The 18105-nt window shown below is 32.8% G+C and overlaps 1 protein-coding gene across 3 annotated transcripts in view; it reads right to left on the bottom strand.

The window, feature by feature from the left end:
- The window catches only part of FucT6 (alpha-(1,6)-fucosyltransferase 8), a 33212-nt gene that overhangs the window by 14025 nt on the left and 1082 nt on the right, over positions 1–18105 (bottom strand). For 2 of the 3 annotated variants that reach the window (XM_090103605.1, XM_090103607.1), the window contains exons 2-5: positions 10543–10705; positions 4750–4872; positions 4069–4281; positions 3469–3634 (exon numbers count right to left, since the gene is read on the bottom strand). In XM_090103605.1, coding sequence (XP_089959731.1) covers positions 3469–3634; positions 4069–4281; positions 4750–4872; positions 10543–10670 — 630 coding nt within the window. In that variant the 5' untranslated portion in view covers positions 10671–10705. The remainder of the gene's footprint in view (positions 1–3468; positions 3635–4068; positions 4282–4749; positions 4873–10542; positions 10706–18105) is intronic. The other variant, XM_090103606.1, reaches the window with a different exon arrangement.

Raw genomic sequence — 18105 nt, 5'->3', positions numbered from 1 at the left:
ATAAATATAATTATAAATATCATTTTGAACATAAAGATTTTTTGCCCTGCCCTGCTACTTAAGTACAATTTTTAAAAATCCTGAAATACCTACGTCACAAACGACAGACGTGGAGTATCGCTAAATTGAAAATATTAATTATATACGTGGACGACGGATATTACTATTTTTTACATTCCACTCTACGGTAATTATGCCCTTTCAATGCTCTTTTAACTGGCATCATGTTTATGTTAATCTTTTGCCTACCTCCATGTAATTTTGTCTATTACTTCCTTGTCCTTTCAATAAGTAAAGAGAGTTCATCTGATCATTACATAATGCAATATAACCTATCTAAACATTGTTTTATTGTAAGAAACATGAGCATTTCCTACATTACGTTAAAACCACGTGTTACTATAAGCATATGAAGGGGTCAAGTGCTCGTCCGATGATAACATTATAGTATATTGACCTAGTGAGTGCAGATAAGCTGTATCTTCTTGTTTTATAGTATAGTTAGTTAAACCGATTATAACTTTAGAATGGCTGGATCAAATTTTTACGATCGCTGTCATGATTGAAGAATACATTTTGGACAATATTGGATATTTTTATTTTTGTCTGAACTGTCTTATTTCTACTAAAATAATGAAAAAATAAGAAAATTCAAATTCTTCTTCATTAATAAATACATGAAACCCACGACGTGGAAACGACCCATGAAGCATTTTCCGTATCGAATTTAAAACAGAAAATCAGAATCAGTTTACCTAGATATTACTTTAAAATCTACAGTTTATAATTAATTAATCAACACTGTGTGTTCGAAAACAAAAATATTAAAATATTTAGTCACAACGCACGTGATTACTGGATCTAAAATTATCTCTATACAATTGATACAAATTGAATTACCACCAAAATATGTACTTAACCCAATCGTTAATACAAATTAAGCCTTATTCATATAACAATAGAGCACATTTTCGACTATTATCAAGTTCACCGTTAGAATGTATTGTGCAAATGTTAGCACGTATGTTTGTCAAACTAATTATACCTCGGAAAATCGGGGACCGCAGTATCTTCACATGGTTCGTTGCACTCGAGATCAGATAAATGTACTTTAACAATTTTTGTCACACACGAAATAATGTAAATACAAGTGTGATGACTTTTGTCTAGTGTAGAAGTAAACGATCCATATATATTTTTTTGTATTAGTTGTGATTCGGGGTTAAACCTGCGATGATATTTATATTTTATAAGAGCAACTATGGAGTTTCTTGCCGGTTCTTTTCCATAGATACTGCTTTCCGAATCAGTGGTAAATGTTAAAAATGTTATGACGATTCAAAAGGGCTTTTATAAGAAGTCTAATTGGATAAATAAATGTTTGAGTTTGAGTTTATAGATTATATTAACTTCTACTTCCTAGATAAATGAATTATCCAGCATAAAAATAACTCTAAAATTCGAACTGGTACTTCTCGAGATAAACATGTTCGACAAGCTAGCTTTATAATATTAGCAAAGATTTTTCTTTATCAACACACGAACCAACTGTAAAAATAATATTCTGACAAATGATTATTTATTATTATTTCACTCAGCAACAGAATTCAGGGTAAGCCCCGAATCTTGTACAAAACTATGTTATTTATGTATATTGGCATTGAACTAATACATTTTACATCTGTTTTACAGATCGATAAAACTGTAGTTGTGAATAACATAAGTATGAATTTTTTATTCATAACACCGAACAATTCGATTTACCATGGTAGACATATTTTGTAAGAGCCTTCTTACAAAAATTTTTGGTAAGCTTAGCAAAAAAAGAATGTATTGTATATGTTAAAAAATTTATAATCTAGTTTCTGCAAGGTATGTTGTTGAACTTGGTCAAAGATAGCTTTTTTTTTGTTAAGAAGGTACTTCTATTTAATAAGGCGATTCAATATAAACAAAATAAAACATCACCGCATTAGCTGTATCTATGTATATGAGAGAAAAAATTATGCTAAGGCTTAATTTCAGCAAGGGCTGTCGTCGAACTTGGTCCAAAGATATAGTATTTTTAAAGTATATACTTCTATATATTATAAAGGCGAAAGTTTGTAAGGATGTATGGATGTATGGATATATGGATATATATGATATTTGTTACTCTTTCACGTAAAAACTACTGAACCGATTACAATGAAATTTAGCACACATATAGAAGGTAACTTGGATTAACACATAGGATAGTTTTTATCCCGGAAATCCCACGGGAACGGGAACTATGCGGGTTTTCCTTTGCAAACGCGGGCGAAGCCGCGGGCGGAAATCTAGTACTTCTATAAAATAAGTGACCTAAATGTGTTGGTGCTTTACTGTGTGAAAGAAGAACATAGCAACAAACACATCACCATATTAGCTTTATCTATATAAGTGGCTATATTAAATTTATGCTCTTGCCCTTATTTATATGAGTAAATATTTTATTTACTATTCCGAATTTATACTGCTCTATTCTATTTTACTACTCTTCCATAAATAAACATAACAATTTCCCGTTTCAAAACAAACATATTTAACACATTTTGATAAGTATCAAAGCGATTAAATCGCGCTATTTTAAGAATGTCACATAAATGAAAATGGGTTAAAACAACATCCGTCATTATAATGGATCGTTGTTTCAACACTTTCCGATATAAAAATAGACACTGCTTTACTTTGAATACATTTTAATTAAACTATATTTTAATTAAAATGAGAGATATATGAATAGAGTAAAATGGAGGCTCTTATTGTCAGAGGCCAAGACTCACTTTGGGTCCCTGCGCCACTCCAGTAAGTAAGTATATTTTAATTATCTCGTAAAAATGATGTTGGCTACTAAATTTGTATTACAAACGTTATTAAACTACCCAAATTCGATCCACCTTTAATTTTTGAAGTGAAACTTCTTTAGGCGCGTTGAGAGTAAAATTTCAAGGTCGCGTCATGGCAATACCATCACGCCATAGAGTACGGCGACGATTTTGGAGTCTTAATCATAAATCATAATCGAAAAAATCTCGTAATAAATCGAAAAAATCCACAATATCAGTTAATAAAAGACAATAAATCACACAAGAGCGCATTTCAATCAGAGCCACCATTAAAATAGCCTGTTATCGGCCATAATCCCCCTTAAGCGTCAATTATCACACGCCGATAACACTCGAAATAACTTTACGAGTTAATCTATATTGCTATTTTTGTATTTACAAGTTGGTTTGGCTTTTTCAGAATGCTATTATGTTAGAGGTAACTTTTGATTTAATATTTTTGTAAATGAATAGTTGTCAATATAGTTGTCACTATTTTCTGTCAGAACATGCTTAGCTGTCGATTACTACAAAATGCCGCCGTCCCTGGTAGTGGTATAACAGAAAACCTCTTAAAAATACTGCTATATTTTTTCATCCCTACAACTTTTTTAATAATTACCTTATTCAAATTGCATATAACTTTCCTGGCGTCTCTGCAATCTGGTGGATTCTGGAGGTATTTGAGTCTCCGTTGCACCAAATCGCTTACATTTGCTGCTTCGGCTAATCTCCAGTCTTGATAGCCGTCTAATTCTGGAAGTTTCTGCTGGTCTGATAGTAGTGACCTGGGTGAATTTAAGATATTTTATTACAAGAACAACGCAAGCATTGATAAAAAAATATAAGGTAGGATGTAGTTCATGTCAAGAAAAATGACACATCAGATCAATGGTCAGAATTTTTTTTTGGATTAATTTCAAAGAAATGCGCACACGCATATTTTGATTATTATTTGAGTGTTATACTAGCAATTAGATTTAGTTTATTTTATTAGAAACATTATTCTGAAATCATCGGCATCCTATAAATATGAGTTAATCTCTCGAAAAACTGACCAGAAAAGAAATCCTGCCAGAAGTGATTTATTTAAAAATTCACATGAAAAAATTTTGCTATTCTAAAACTAAGAAAATGTTCATAAGAAATCTATCTCTCTGCTTTCAAGACTCAATCAACTATAACAAAATCCAATAAGTATTTAAAAAGAACAAAAACATACCCTTTCCTATGTGCAAGTTGGTCCAAAATCGACTGCAGCTTTTCCACCTTATAGTCTCCCTTTATAACCTTCGTCAGCTCATGATTAAGAAAGTACCAGACTTCCTTCGTGTTCGAGAATATTCTTCTCCTGAGATTCTCATATTCCTCCGACGGACCTCCCACTGAATCGAATAGCGATCCAGTGTCCAGGTCTTTGAGATTTACGTTTAGTCTAAAACAAGTGACTATTTATAAAGACTCGTAAATATCGTTTATAAAGACTATTTATAAAGAATAGCAAATAAATACAATTCTAAATTTCAGAACCTTATTGAAAAGAAGCTTTTGGCTTAAAATATAAAGCTATTAAAATTTTATATTGATAGACTATTGGTTAATAACTCAGGCCCCGGAACCACAGACACAATAGAAAATATATTATTGTGTCGTGGACCGATCGGGCCACTTGGGCTCAATGGGTTAACGGAAAAAAATCCTGGGCGAGGATCTGGAATGTGTTCTCGCCCAACAATATCATTAACTAATAGTCTATCAATATAGGATTAGAATATACATTATAAAAGATATTTTACTTCTGTATCTACACCAAACCAATCCTCTATCAGTTTGCTTGGACATGGTTTATTTACAAGTTACTTTCTGTAAGATATATTATAATTCATCCACCATCCACACTTACCCAGAAGACTTTTTAATCTGTGCGATCAGTTTATTGTGCTGTTGTTTAAGAGATTCCAACTGCATTGACACAGTCTTCAGTCTGTCTTGGAATTCCGACACTTCCTCTGTACTCCCGTCGCATCTGATAAACAAAATTCCTCTTTAATAAGATTAAGACAGGCTGAATCATTAAAATAGTAAGAAGACCTTGTAAAAAGAGCATCTTTATAAGGGCTGATAGGTTTTGCGAGGTTTTACATCTAATTATGGACAAGAAGAATGCTTCTATAAATAATAACTTAGTGATTGTGTAATTTTTAATTACAATAGTAGCTTTTAATATCTGGTTTATAGATTACATACATTTTTAATACTTTAACAAAATGAAGTTTTATGAACGCAAACAAATATATGTATGTAATTACTATGTAACCAAATTTGAATATAACCTTTACCATAGCCAGAACGTGATCGTAGCAGTAAAATATTATGGGCAATTTTTATTCGAAAAATGAAAGTAAACGAGTCTCGTATTCGCATAAAGCAAATAATCAAAAAATTTATTGGCCAGTTACGCTGGCTTATATTCAGGAATATAATTAATTTTACGCACCGCCACCTCCGTTTCAACGTAAACTCTATGCTCAATTATAATTAAAATACAAATTGTTCATTTCGAAATAACAAATTGCTTTGATGTTGCCGATAGCTGAAATGGCTGTTCATTAAATAAGGTAATGTTAAATAAGTTTGCAGGACCTATATTCTATAAAAAAACTATCCACTGAAAGATATCAATTTGAAAACTAATTTCGGCAGCATATATCCAGACGTATTTTTATTAAAAGCAATACTAGTCAGTATTGCTTTTATTCTAATTCTAATTGGTCCTCATTTAAACATCCGAAGATAAAGCTTTGGTTTTACGCCGGTAAAAAAAATATAGGAATAAGTATTAAATATGTAGATACTGCTGGGTATGGCTAAAGTATAGGCCTATAGCATATAGACTAGTGTTTTGGCACGATTTGTGTCACTCTAAATACTGTATTTGCATTTATCATTATAAGTTTTGCGACAACTAAGATATTATGTTATTGAACTTTAAAATAACACGTCTAGATCTCAAACCTTTACACATACAATTATTAAATACCAAAATTTCCATTTGAGGATGGCGAAACTAGTTGGAAATGCCAAAAACTGGCAGATGTGGACAGTACGTTCACCTGGTCGTTACCTAATAAACTTACTAGTTATAGATAATTGATATAGCTATACTTATAATCGACAGGTGTAGCTTTACGAGTATAAATATATATTTTTTGTCAAGTTCCTCTTTAGCGAAAAGGCACAGTATAAATAGGGAGTATCTGTACTGTTTGTATCTGCTATTCTATTTACTGTGGTATCTGTTTACCGTGGTAAGGGGTTGGATCACAGTTGGATGGATTTTAGCTCGAGAGGTGTCATTAGATTCGTCTTAATTATGAGTGGGCATAATATTAAATTCAAAATGGCGGACCTTTGCTGTTTTTCTTTTGTTAAACCTATCAAGTACTACCAACATAATGAATTTAGAACGGTCTATTATACAAAATGTGTGTGTTTTTTTTTAAAGATAGTAATTACTTGTTTGAATATAATATAACATATCAATTACAAGTTAAACAAACTACGATATAAATACAAGGTCTCGCAAATAATATACTTAATTGGAAGTATTGTATTTCAAGACAGGTGCATTGCTGTCTACGCAAGCGATAGTACATTTGCCTGACTTGTTCTAACTTTACTTTTAATTACGACTAAACTTTAGATACCAAAAAATATAAAGATTTCAATAAAATATTGTTTGAATAACATATATAGCAACTTAAATGTATTTTAACATCATAATCATTGTACATTAAATATTTCGATACCTTTTACCTACTTCTTGATTGCGGGACTCGTTTTACAAAAAAAAAATTACATGAGCCAAAAAAAAAATCAATTAGACAAGGGCAATCGCGACTGAAGCATGATTAAAAAAATGAAATCAATTAATTTCACATAGATAAGAAAGTATAGTGTGTACAGTGTATAATAGGTATACTTAGATATATTATGCAAAATGAAAATTTACGGTTGGTAATATACGTAGTATATTATATTAGTCTGTGGTTATAATAACATTTTGGCGTCCAATCTATCGTTGTCATATTGAACGGCTAGAAAAAATTCAAAAAATCTTTGTAAAAAAGCTAAATTTTTTATGTCATGCTAATCCAGCTGACTATCTCGAATCTTGTGCACTCCACAAATTAAATACCTTAGAACAGCGAAGGGATATTATTGATATGATGCTCTTTTATGACATTGTAAACAATAGGTTGGACTGCCCGAATATTCTCAGCAATATATCTATTCAGGCGCCATCGCTCCGCACTAGACACACACACTTATTCAGAGTACCGCTTGCATCAACCAAGCATCTGCAACACTCAGCTCTTTTTCGTTTGCCAGATATACATAATAAGAAATTTTCTAAAAACATATTTAAGACATCTCGCTCAAATTTTAAAAAAGAAATCACTTTTTCCAATAATTCATAATAACTATTATATATAATATAGGTTTCAGTACTTAAATTTTAAGTTACTTAAAGTATATACATACATACTCTCATTTACACACTCACTCACAACAGACTACACACCATGCCTACACTTACACTCATCACAATAGTATTTTGTTTATTATTTTAACATATATCTTCCTCCTACTTTCTTACTCAATTTTCTTTGTCACATGTTTATTATAATAATTCTATTAATGGAATTCCTTTTTATTGGCGTATTGTTCAATTATTATGTAATTATTGTAAGAATAGCTGTAAGGAATCAGAAATAAATAAATAAATAAAATAAATAAATAAACATACATATTTATCGCAATAATAACCAGCTACTTGAACTTTTACTCAATTATAAACTAAAAACTTTATATTAATTTAATTAAGTATCATTCAACTTTAACATTTATAAAACACTTCTTTTGAATGTGGGTTTGAATAGTTATTATAAATAGAAATAATTTACCATTGGAATAAGAATAAAACTTCTCTAAAGCTACATACATAATATACCTACATCCACACTATAATCTTATATATAAAAATGAATCGCAAAATGTGTTGGTAAGCGCATAACTCCAGAACGGCTGAACCGATTTCGATAATTCTTTTTTTATTATATTTCTTGAAGTACGAGGATGGTTTTTATGTAGAGAAAAAGTAAATATGTACCACGGGCGAAGCCGGGGCGGACCGCTAGTCACTACATAGTATAAAACAAAGTCGCTTTCCCTGTCCCTATGTCCCTATGTCCCTTTGTACGCTTAAATCTTTGAAACTACGCAACGGATTTTGATGCGGTTTTTTTTAATAGATAGAGTGATTCAGGAGGAAGGTTTATATGTATAATAAGATCCATTAAGTAGTGGAGAAGTACTGTTATTTTTGAGGTTTCTAATGTGATGTCGTAAAAAATTACATTTATTCCGCTTACATTGCAAACGCAGGCTGAACCCTTCGAGTTTTATCAAAATAATGTACTAAGTATTATACACATTGAAAAGGTCTACAGAAAAGTCCGCGATGGTATATGTCTATCTCTTATGGATAACCCACAATAACTTTTTTTTGTCATTTACTTTTTAGGACAAATAATGGCTAATTTTCGAAGCGATTTTAACCAATACAGCATTAATCCATAACCAATTAAATACCATGGATACATTGTTCATTTAATATAGATCTATATGGCCCTTTACACCGTATGATTTAAGTGAATATTTTCGAAGATATTACAGGTTTAAAAATTGCGGGACGTAGCGTTTGCGGCCGCCCGGCTATGTATTTTATACCCGTGCGAATTGCGATGCCGGAGCGGGCCGCTATATTTTTATACCTATACAACGTTCACAATTTTTCTGTAGTGTATTATTAGTATCAGCATTGCACCCGTGCGAAGCCGGGGCGGGTCGCTAGTAATATTATAAATGCGAAAGCGCTGCGCTGTCTGACTGTCTGTTACTCAATCACGCCTAAACTACTGAACCAATTTTCATGAAATTCGGTATGGAGATATTTTGATATCCGAGAAAGGACATAGGCTACATTTTATCCCGGGAAAATGAAACAATCCCGGAAATCCCACGGGAACGGGAACTATGCGGGTTTTTCTTTGATTGCGCGGGCGAAGCCGCGGGCGGAAGCCTAGTTATATATATGTCGTGGCCATATCGTAAATTTGCTCATTTCATGATATGATTGGCCATTTCACGAAATGGTCGCATTTCGTGAAATGGCCAATTTAGTTTGGCCACATCATGACGTGGCTTGAGCAGATCAATGATAAGAAATCGTTTCACGATATGGCCAACTAAACGCGCGGTTTTTTCATGAAATGATCAAAATTATTTGATCATATCGTAAAATAGTTAGCTCTGTGTTTATGTGATAAGATGGCGGCCGCTGGCGAAAATTTAATTATTCGCAGTTAAAAACTTCATATGAAGAAAGTCATAGCAAAGAATTTATGACGGTTCGAGTACTATGGAAAATGTGGATATCTTATATTATGTATTGAAGAAAAAATGCGTCTTAAATAAAATAATTTAAGACGCATTTTTTCTTTTAGGATATTATATTTATATATCCTACTATAGTATTATAATTGTTTGTTTTTTAAAAAGCGATCCACTTCTGGCACTCGCTTTGCTCGCTCGGCTCGTGCGTTGTTTAACAAAGTCTAACCTAACCTAACCTAACTGTTTTTTACTGCAAAAACGATTCGCTTCTGGCATTCGCCTGCCGCTGCCGCGGCACTAACTTAAATGACATTAAACAAGTTTTTAGAATATTCTGATTTTTTTTAATATTTTATGGACTCTTTATATTTTATACGATCTGGCCAAATGTGGATGGTCAAATCGTGAAACGTTGACGATTTAACGATCTGATCAAACTATGTTGGCCATTTCATGAAATGCGACCATTTCGTGAAATGATCGATCATATCATGAAATGAGCAAATCTACGATATGGCCACGACATATATAAGTACCTATAACTTGTTTGTATCAAACATGCATTATGTATTTTTATAGCCTGTATGTAATTGGAATTCATAAAATTTAATCATCTATTGTTAAGGTTATGGCATTTTTATGGAGTTCTCATTAATAGGTACATACATAAATATTAGGGCCAATTAGATACAATACAGCTTATTAAAACTAGATGAACTTGCGATCTATTAAATAAATCTACCTACCCGCATAAAAAATTTCTACGAAATTTAATTAACCCATTGACCACCGAGCGGCCCGATCGGGCCACGAGCCCACGACACAATAGATTTTATATTGTGTCTGTGATTCCGAGGGCATTAACAGAAACATCTAACAGTATTTTTTAAGGGTTTTATGTGGTGAAAAACTAAATAAAACAAAATTTAAGTAATTAGTCTCGAAATAAAGTATTTTTATTCAAAATATGGAGAAAAGGATAAAAAGATACATTTCCTACTAATATTATAAATGCGAAAGTTTATGAGGACTGAGGATGTGTGTGTGTTTATTAATTTCACGCAAATAATACTGAGCCGATTACAGTGAAATTTAGCACACATATAGATGGTAACTTGGATTAACACATAGGTTTCATCCCGGAACTCCCACGGGAACGGGAACTATGCGGGTTTTTCTTTCAAAACGCGGGAGAAGCCGCGGGCGGAAAGCTAGTTGAACAATATTTAAAACATACCTCAACGGCGATATGACGAGGTACGTCACGAATATCCATATGAGCAGCAGCAGTACGGCGGCGCGCTTCCATTTCGCCATGTACATCATAACGAAGCCATTGACGCCCTGCCCCGCAAACGGTTTCATCGTGAGTGTGGACGCACCATTATTGTTCGTTCTACCTGGAACAAATGCTTTCTTTTAGGTATATTTTAATTGAATGATAAATATATGAATATGAAAACAACATTGGATCATGATCATGATTCGAACTTCATGTCGGAAAAAAAGCCGGGGCGGACCGCTAGTTTATTAAATAAATAAATTAAATAAAGTTATAGCACATTGATTTTCAGCATGCGAGTGCGTCAAAGGAGTTGATGATGATCATAAATGTGACTGGATTGCACAAACCATAGCCGATAGATATCGAAACCATAGTCGGAATCTATTCGATGCAACAATGCAACCATGTTATGAATTATAACTATCGAGAGTTTTAAATAACTAACGAAAGATAGAAGTAAGAATATATCACAAGACCGTGATACTTAACCATGAAAAACACATGAAAGTTATTGAATACGTTTAAGCAGATTACCGAAATTATCATATCCCAGACTAAAATCAATAACCATTTATGTAAATGAGGTTTAAAAATAGACAAGTTTGAGTCACCTCACTTTCATCTGTGAATCCTTACTGTGAAGCACTTGGATTATGAACGGGTATTTTTACTAAAGGGTTAACAAGTCTAGTGCGTATCGTTAACAGAATGAGTCATAGGGTAGCAAATGTACCAAAAAATAATTATAATGAGTGATGAGGAAATTTTATAGACATTTTTAATGGGTCCTTTTCACAATCGAGAGCGTTGGCCAAACAAATAATCGTCAAAGTTTACCACAATTACTGCGATTATGAATACTGTATCTACTAAGACGGCCGATCGTATTAGGGCGCTTGTGCACTACAAGGAAATTTACCGTCCGGCATTCCGATTTTTTACGGTCCGGTGTGGCATGAAAAAACCGATGAAATGCTTGTGCACCTGTCCGTCTTTACTCGGATCAGTGCGGTACAGTTCAAGGAAGTTTGGCGGTATAATGCTATCATAAATGATTGTTTTTGCATTTTACAAGCAATTAACGATAAAAAATATAGAAGGTGAAATATTATATTACTTCGTTATAATAAAAAGTAAAGTTCCGTAAGAGATTTAAAATGCGTGTTTCACTTATTTATTTTAATCGGTGACGAGGAGCTGAAGCTATTTCTATTTGAACTTTAACTTACCAACACTTACTTAGATAATAATTATAGGTCAATGCTTGGTCAATGTATATAAAATAACAATACCGACTTCTCAAATCTCATTGCCAACTAAAAGAAAGTAAAACAAGAGCTTGCTTTCAATTGGCATATGCAGTAAAAACAGTAAAATCCAAGCAAGTGGGCATTCGAAAACAATTATACCTACAGCGACTCGTAGACACAAAAAACCATCCGGAATAGGGAAAAGTAAAATGTCGGACAGTAAAATTACGTATAGTGCACAAGCTAGTATATAGATTAAGGGCGATTGTGCACTACAAGGAATTTTACTGTCCGGCATTCCGATTTTTTACGGTCCGGTGTGGCATGAAAAAACCGATGAATTGCTTGTGCACCTGTCCGTCTTTACTCGGATCAGTGCGGTACAGTTCAAGGAAGTTTGGCGGTATAATACTATCATAAATGATTGTTTTTGCATTTTACAAGAAACGAGTAAAAAATATAGAAGGTGAAATATTATATTATTTCGTTATAATAAAAAGTAAAGTTCCGTAAGAGATTTAAAATGCGTGTTTCACTTATTTATTTTAATCGGTGACGAGGAGCTAAAGCTATTCCCACTTGAACTTTAACTTACCAACACTTACTTAGATAATAATTATAGGTCAATGCTTGGTCAATGTATATAAAATAACAATACCGACTTCTCAAATCTCATTGCCAACTAAAAGAAAGTAAAACAAGAGCTTGCTTTCAATTGGCATATGCAGTAAAAACAGTAAAATCCAAGCAAGTGGGCATTCGAAAACAATTATAGCTACAGCGACTCGTAGACACAAAAAACCATCCGGAATAGGGAAAAGTAAAATGTCGGACAGTAAAATTACGTATAGTGGACAAGCTAGTATATAGATTAATGGCGTGCCATACCGGACCGTAAAAAATCGGAATGCCGGACCGTAAAATTCCTTGTAGTGGACAAACGCCCTTAGGCGCTCTACACTATCGTGATTGCCTCTACTCGCCCAACGCTGCCGAGGGCCTATTAGGATTTTTTAAGTTTTCACTTTCATCATCATTAAGTCCAAGACGAAGACCGTCAGAAAGAATAAGTATTGACTTCTATTTCACAAGATGTAACAAATAATAGATGGCACTTTATTAGCAAAACATCCCTACTAATATTATAAATGCGAAAGTAACTCTGTCTGTCTGTCTGTTACTCAATCACGCCTAAACTACTGAACCAATTTGCATGAAATTTGGTATGGAGATATTTTGATACCCGAGAAAGGACATAGGCTACCTTTTATTGCGAAATATGTACCACGGGCGAAGCCGGGGCGGACCGCTAGTATAGTTATACATCTGGTTATACATGCGTTTATACTAGTAAGGTTTAATTCCACTCGTTAACGTGACACGCATCAATAAAACGCGATAACTAGCGACACTTACATACATCAGTGATCTGATGCATGCTTACGAGAAATACACTTGAAATATTTCCGATTATTTATGACTTCCATTAGGTATGTGCTTGAAATTAAATTATATCATGAGTAAAGAGGAGCATTTAATAAAGGTAATCTATACTTATATCATAGTATTATAATATTATTATCTGTGCTTATATTATACAGCTGAAGAGTTTGTTTGTTTGAACGCGGAACCATGGGTCCAATTTGAACAAAAAATTATTTCACAGTTAAATAGTCCATATATCGAGGAAGGCTATATATATCGTCATGCTAAGAGCAATAGTAGCGAAGCAATGCTGCAGGTAAAACCGCGGGGCATTCCTAGTTGGTAATGTATAAAACTTATCTTCACGAGTGCTATTTTGGGCTTTATTCGTATAATCTAATTTGACTTCCTGTATAGTTTCTTCATCTATTTATATTTATACATGCTTGAAAAAATATTTAAAGCATAAAATAATAATGAACATAAATTATATGGACAAGTTATTTCACTGAATCCCAAACTCGTTTATACCAATGCAATGCAATGATTCTTAGCTTCTTATTTAGATCAACAAAAACAAAGATCGTTCAACAGCTCGAGCTTAAAAAATTGCATACAAACAATACACAACCAGTCTACTATAAAAGATCGTCCAGCCTTAACGAAAAAAGATTTTAATGAAACCTCCATAGACAAAAAGGCCTGTCCTAGCCACAGACACTTTAAAAAGTTAGAAAACTTGTCCGTCTGTGGACAACTGAAACCGCTTTTTTTAATCTGTGCTGCAGTGCAGTGGGGAGGCTTTGTTCGATGTCCATAAACGTCTATACCGTCGACCCACTTGCCGTATAATGGAACGTAAAACACAAGGCATATGAGCTACATGGTCTCGTCGCGATACATTGTTTTCAATGCAACATTTAATCCATTAACAGGAGAGCTTTTTTAATTAAATTTTAAACTATACACAGTTTTATTAAGATATAGGTTTAATTTTAATTTATTATAGTAACATAGAGCTAAAGAATATTGACAGAAAGAAACAAATTGTTTGTTGGAACGCACAATATCCCTGAGACTACTGAACCGATTTCAAAATTCTTTGTACGTGATCCCTGAGGTATAATATGTACCACGGACGAAGCCGGAGCGAAATGCTAGTCCAACATAAATATGTACTTAAGTCTAAATAGAAAGATAGGAAAATTAATGAATTATGCGGGTAATTAGAAATGATTAATGCTACAATAGCTATAGCGAAGTTCTTAATTATTGCTACCGTTAAAAGAAACATAAGAAAATGCTTCCAATGTTTACTAATTATTATCAGCAGTTTACAGTTTACTGAACAGTCACGGCATGTTTTTATATCGAAAACATAGACTATAAATAATTGTCCTAGGTAAAGACAATTATAGTCAGAGAGCTGGAATTTTTTATGAGTAGGTATTTGTAATTATGAAAAGTAGGAGGATCAAGGAGGTGTCAATGGGAATGTAAGTCAATGTGAAGAGTAATTCAGAAATTTCTCGAATAAATTTTATAAAATTTATATGTACCAACAAATAACAAGCGAATGATCATCTTTCTTCGTTCTGATGAACTTTATTATCTTCATTTCAAGACATTTCACGTCTTAAAAACTTAAAGTAAAGTAAAAGAGAGCCATTAAAATTCGCTTACACTTCAGCTTTGTCTGCAAATTGGTATTTAGGCTTCACTAAAGCAAGTTTCCACATTGTCTCCAACACTTAGCAAAAATGTCAACAAGCACTCACACTATTCTCTCGTACTAGTACTAACTAGACACTAATATCAAGTACTAAACTCGCTCACACTATGCTCAAAATAGATAGACACTAATATCAAGTACTAAGCTCGTTTAAACTTTTCATTTCTGTCGATAAAAAATTCTCTATCGTGTCTGTAGTCTGATGGAATACGTCGCTTGAAGGAGCGTGATCGCATCAAAGATAGGATGATTCAATGAGACTGGATCGATTTAGCTAGTTCCACTAAATTGGTGGCTGTCGGTACATGAAATTAACGTCCAGTTGACGCCCGCGACTTCGTTCGCGTTTGAAGGTGTATGAGAATCGTTTTCTTTACATTACCGTAACCCATTTTACGTCTTTCGCCAGAATAGCAGGATTTTTGGGGCAAAATGGTCATATGAGTCGATGTACGAAGTACGAACCAATTTCATGAAATAAAAGTAATTAATAATCAATTTCTTAACGGAAGAGTACATTATTACAATTTTTCGTTTTTCACGAAACATACTACCTATAAGGTCATATTGATTTTTTTTTTTCTATTTTATCAATGCAATACTTATATAAATATGATGACGTCGTTTATTATGTTCAGACTATTTCCCTATAATTAATAAAGTAAGTATTCAAATAACTTTCATTATCATCATCACTACAGTCTGGTTAGGAACAAGTTCTTTTTTATTTCCTATATTTACGTCACGACTCACTAGCATTGTCTATGTCTAGACCACAGCACTCATCTTAATTGCATCGTGAATGAGTCGACCCCATACATAATAGTTTGTTTACGTGATAGCGTTATAAAAATACACTTAACGCGGGAACAACTCAATTAGGAATGCAATTATTTTTAACCTTCTTTCCAAAGGATAGTTTTTGCTAGTGCAATTTTATAGAATTAAGTACTTTATTATTGAATTTCGTTGATTAATCTTCTTATATATAAAAATGAATCACAAAATGTGTTGGTAAGCGCATAACTCGAGAACGGCTGAACCGATTTCGATAATTCTTTTTTTTATTATATTCCTTGAAGTACGAGGATGGTTCTTATGTAGAAAAAAACGTAAACATGTACCACGGGCGAAGCCGGGGCGGACCGCTAGTATAAGATTAAAAATGTCGATTTATGGATCATTAAAAACAATTTTATTTGCGTAAGGATTCGTTTTTATACTGTTAATGTATTTTGAAGATATCGAAAAAAAATCAGTAGATATGATAGAAAGGACTAGACTTTTAAAATAAAATCTATGGCATAACTATTATTAGTACTAGTTAGTATATTATGTAATAAGACTTTTATCATGATATTCATGATCATCATGTAAAATAATAATAGTTAAAAAAAACTAAAAAACACGCTTTTTATAGAAAACCGAACTAAAAAATAGAAAATTTTATCAAATTAGTGTATTGTCATCGGTCCTCAATAAATCTACAAAGTTTGAACGAAATCTGGCCGTTTAAAGTGGGTCAAAATCGCGCCCAAAGAAGTCGGTTACAAACATACAGGTGAAGCTAATATAAAGCGTGTAATAATAATAATGCAGCTGAATATTAAAATATTGATGATGATAAAATTCACAACCAAGCGAAATAAGGAAAACTAATGTAACAACTAAACACTAGTTCAATGATAAACTAGTAATTTATGTTTAAGCAAATAGATAATACCTAGAATATCTGTCGCTTTGAATATATGTAAATCCAAAACACAGAGTTAAATAATTCTATGTAACATACATAAATGACATTACATGCATTCAAAGTAAATTGCATGCTCCAATTTGACTAAAAACATGTAATAACCATGTCTATTGATGGTGTACTAGATACATGACAATAGCCTTATAGTAGTTATGTTAATTAATGTGAGAACACAGTCAATGCAGCAGAAATACACAGATTATGATATGTTTTTAATATTGTTAACAATTCCTACAAAAAATATTATAAAGTCGAAAAGTTTGGTTGAAATCTCAAGAACAACTGAATCACTACATATAGTATAAAACAAATTCGCTTTCTCTGTCCCTATGTATGCTTAAATCTTTAAAATTTTTATGCGTTTTTTTTTTCAATAGATTGAGTGATTTAAGGGGAAGGTTTTAGTATATAATTTATTTCATTTTAGACAAAGCGGGCAAAGCCGCAGGCGGAATGGTAATTGATCAATAAACCAAAAATAATTTAACCATTGGATTTGTATGTATGCAATCCTTGAGTTCTATAGGCTATGTATTATGTACCACAAGCGAAGCCAGGGCAGACCACTAATAATGATAAATATTAAGTTTATTGATCTCTATTCTCTACCCAGTATCAATCCTAAAATCTCTTCATTATAAAACATTAACCAATGCACAAAAGAGACCTAGTTAGTTGAATATATTGTGTACAAACAACAATACTCTCCAGACTCCAATGTTTTTGGTTGTGAAGTTAGGTGCAAGTGGATACAAAGCAAAATAACCACTATACCACGGTAATAAGAACTATGATAATGAGCAAGATGTATAACCAACTTCAGCCTGGTCACTTAGTTTGGGGATTACTGTACACAATTTATAGCCTTATCAATAATCATATTTTTATCAGAAGTAATGAGAAGTGTAATATATTTAGCTTAGATACTATTATAGATAAACTTTGATTCATAGTGGATAATTGTGTATTTTGTTTTCTTTTCTTTTATACATTGAAAAGTCAAAATATGGTTTTGCAAGTTTACATAAATTTTTCAAATTTTGAGACTAATCTATTTCATTTCTGTTGAAGCTAATAATAAAATATGCAAATATATTTTTAATGCAAATAGATAAAAAACAAAATAATTATGTGACCGTCTCCTTGGAACAGTGGTTGACGCGTGAGCGTCCTGGGGGTCCTGAGGGGACCTGGGTTTGATTCCCGGTGGAGATGAAGAAAAAAAAATGTATCAGTCTGGCAGGACACAGAAGGCTGATCACCTACTTGTCTCTAAAGAAAATCGATCAGTGAAACAGATGTATGTATAATGCATCTGCCCCTTACCCCACTTGGGGACATGGGACTTCACA

The sequence above is a fragment of the Colias eurytheme genome, chromosome 7 (assembly GCF_061535395.1).
Source record: "Colias eurytheme isolate Ceu_HAF_F1 chromosome 7, ilColEury1 Martin Lab GWU primary, whole genome shotgun sequence".
NCBI classification, from domain to species: Eukaryota; Metazoa; Arthropoda; class Insecta; order Lepidoptera; family Pieridae; genus Colias; species Colias eurytheme.
The sequence above is the reverse complement of the archived record's forward strand: the minus strand, read 5'-3'. Positions and strand labels throughout refer to the sequence as shown.